This window comes from Fulmarus glacialis, unplaced genomic scaffold, assembly GCF_000690835.1.
Source record: "Fulmarus glacialis isolate BGI_N327 unplaced genomic scaffold, ASM69083v1 scaffold16362, whole genome shotgun sequence".
Taxonomy (NCBI): Eukaryota; Metazoa; Chordata; class Aves; order Procellariiformes; family Procellariidae; genus Fulmarus; species Fulmarus glacialis.
In genome coordinates, this window is record NW_009197352.1 from 34,010 (window position 1) to 37,304 (window position 3,295).

General features: G+C 45.1%; 1 protein-coding gene across 1 annotated transcript in view; it reads right to left on the reverse strand.

Moving 5' to 3' along the window:
* HOMER3 (homer homolog 3 (Drosophila)) overlaps positions 1-3,137 on the reverse strand; it is a 23,060-nt gene extending 19,923 nt beyond the window's left edge. The window contains exon 1 of the mRNA XM_009572518.1: positions 3,042-3,137. Coding sequence (XP_009570813.1) covers positions 3,042-3,046 — 5 coding nt within the window. The 5' untranslated portion in view covers positions 3,047-3,137. The remainder of the gene's footprint in view (positions 1-3,041) is intronic.
* Between the last annotated feature and the right edge of the window lie 158 nt (positions 3,138-3,295).

The window sequence follows — 3,295 nt, forward strand, 5'->3', positions numbered from 1 at the left end:
GAGCCAGGGACTGGGTGTAACTCCCTCCAGAGCCTATGGAAACTGGAGGGTGTAAATGGGTGCAGGGAGTGTGCTTTGATATTGCCTACCCAGGATTTGGGCACAAGCCCCCAGGACACTGAACTGCAAAACTGCTTTGGGAACAAAGTTTGGGAGGACTGATTCCCAGCCCTCTGTTCTAAACACCAGGCAGGTTTTCAAAGCCAGGGACTGGGTGTAACTCCCTCCAGAGCCTATGGAAACTGGAGGGTGTAAATGGGTGCAGGGAGTGTGCTTTGATATTGCCTACCCAGGATTTGGGCACAAGCCCCCAGGACACTGAACTGCAAAACTGCTTTGGGAACAAAGTTTGGGAGGACTGATTCCCAGCCCTCTGTTCTAAACACCAGGCAGGTTTTCAAGCCCTCTTAGCTGCAGCCATGCTTTCATTCTGTGCTGCATAATGTCACCTTGGGGAAAACGCATAGATGCTGCTAGTGTCCAGATGGGACCGAAGGAGGCCAGACCATCTACCCCACAGCCACAACGGGAAGGTGTAGTGCAGCTCCAGCAATGGGAGCTGGCTAGGGGCTGCTTTCCCTTCTGCCTCCCCCAACTCCCAAGAGATTACCCAGCAGGGCTTAGCACAGGAATGAAAAGCAGCTGCCTCACGGCCTGTCTGCAGATAAAGGGCAGCAAAGGAATCCTGGCTGAATATGCTCCTGTTGGATCAGCGTGGGGAACAGCGACAAGCATGCAAGGTCAGGCACAGAGACAGGGGATCAAGGGCATTTAAAGACGCAACACAGCTGAGAGCTGGGTTTTTTTTTTCCTTTTGGAAACCAGTCTCCATCTACAGAGCATCTTGGCTACTGAACACTATGCTACTGGGTGTCTACAACACAATCTGTGCATTCACCTTCCTGGGACAACTGTTACTTCTGCTACTAAGCCTCAGCAGCTCTTTCTTTTGAGACACACAGACCCATTGCTGGAAGTCTGTACAGCAATTAAAGTTAAAAAACCCAGCAGAGCCAGACTGCATCTAAGTAATTCTTTATACATTCCAGAAAATATGTCCACTAATAATTAGAACCAGAGAAGTGGAGACACATGCACATTGCAAAATGCTCCATGCCTCTGCATCTTCATTACAATCTACAGGACCCATAGTACTTCCAGGCACAGATGCCTGCTCAGCATCAACAAATCCCTAAGATCTGCTGCTATTTTTGATCTGCCCTTGCCAGAGCTCCAAAAGCACAACCAGCAGCCCCTCTGACAAGGCCAGTTCAAACTGCCTGTTTAGCAGAGGTCAGTGGGTTGACAGTATAGATAAGAGCGTGTGAATTCATTTGCTTGACATATGTGACAAGCAGGTAAACGCTATACTGCTCAAATTAGAAGCCCGTAAGTTGCAGCTACCTGTACTTCCATTTGACAATACTATCAGCAGAGGGTCAGAGAAATGTGAGTAAGCGTCCACTGAAGACTCAGCTAGGACCTAACTAAATTCACTTCCCTCAGGATCAAGTGTTACTTACAACTGTCCTCTTCAGAGAGGACGTGCTAACGCATTAATACGTACAGTACAGTGGATACAAAAGAGTCCACGGAGAATTTATCCGTGAAAACCAGAACATGATGTTACAAAGAAATCTAATATGGAGGAATGAGACCAGAATCCCTGCTTTAAAAATAAGTTAACTAAAATCAACTGCCAGAATGTGATGTAAGAGGCGATGTGCTATTAATCTCTTTTGTATCCAGAGTAATCTAAGTGCTGCTGAAAGCTACTCAATATCCCCATGTGATCAATGTACAAGCAAAAAGACACTTTCATCTCAGGAGTTAAGTGGAAATAAGGAATTTTGGGTGGAAACGTCATCTCTGGCTTAACAGTAGTTTTGCTACTACACCGCTATAATTATACAGTGAAGTCTAAGCAGACTGAGATGGTGACACTATCCCAACATTTTCCATGGGAGCTGGCGACCCTCTAAAGAAATCACATAGCTGCTGGGTGTACCTGCGGTAGGTCCAAGAAAGATTCATCCACTAATAAAAGTGCTAGTCCCAAGCTGTCTGCTTGTTAAACTCTTCCTGGCACTTCTAGAAAGTTTTACAGTAACTTTGTGGATCACAGGAAAAGTTACAGGAACACAGGGACACTTTCTGATTTACCCTGGATCAGCACGCACTCTGCCAACTTCAAAGGATCTACGCCAGATTCAGACTGCTGTCACTTTTGATTCTTCGCCTCTACCTTTTCTGCCTCTTGAATCTGTGGTTTGACTGTTCAATCATTTTATCTAGCTAGTCCAAGAGGAAAATTAGCAAAAGGAAAACAAGCCCCTAAGAATGTTATTATGTTATTTATTTCTCTTGCATTGAGCTCCCCACACATTTGGAGGGAGTTGATCAGACAGGCTTCCTACAGATCCACGGTACTTTCAAACAGCCATGAAGAGTTTATTGCACGAGAAACTCACAATACCAGTCAGGTCCTTAAAGTTACATGATTGAGACTTACAACTAGGACATAAATTAAATACCAGACTAAGCTCCTATTTCCATGCCAAAAATCCACTGCCACATCCATGCAGCATTATTTCACTCTCAGAAAATCTGAGGGGGGATCATAAGCTAAGTCATCAGGGATTTTCAATCAGCTATTTATCCATTTAGAAATGCAAACAGGATCCATTTTACTGAATGCCAAAGTCACAACAGCCAAACCAAATCCCTGATTTCTAACTTCTGGAAAAGTTTGTGAATACAACCCAGCTCCAGTCCTCCCACCCAGCCTCCCAGTTTGGATTTCATACAACATACAGATCACTAGAGGCTTCCCTTACATACGAGTTTATTTAAAGAAGTTGCGGAGCCGTACAATTACCTAGTTTCTAACCCATAAAATAAAAAGCAAAACTAAACTTTAAAGCTTGCAATGTGGAAAAAATGCAATTTAAAACCTTCATTTCTTTTGCAATTACCTTAAAAATAGCTCAGCGGCCATGAATAATAAAAGCAATTCAAGAATAATAAACGGCCAGTCTCACCCCATCTCTGCCTGGGTGTCAGCTTCTTTCTCTCCCGTCCTTTCTTCAGCTGCCTGAGATTCTCTCCGCGTTTTGATTTATTTCTCCCTTCCTCTTTCTTTCTGTCTTTCTCCGGATCCGGATGCTCTTTAAATTTCCTCCGGAATTTCACTTTGAAATCTTGCTAGTTTTGCTGTTGGCTCGAAACGCCCAGTAATGCCCCAGCGTGCGGGGCAGCGAGGGCAGGGGCCGCCCGGACCCCCCCGGGCTGCGGG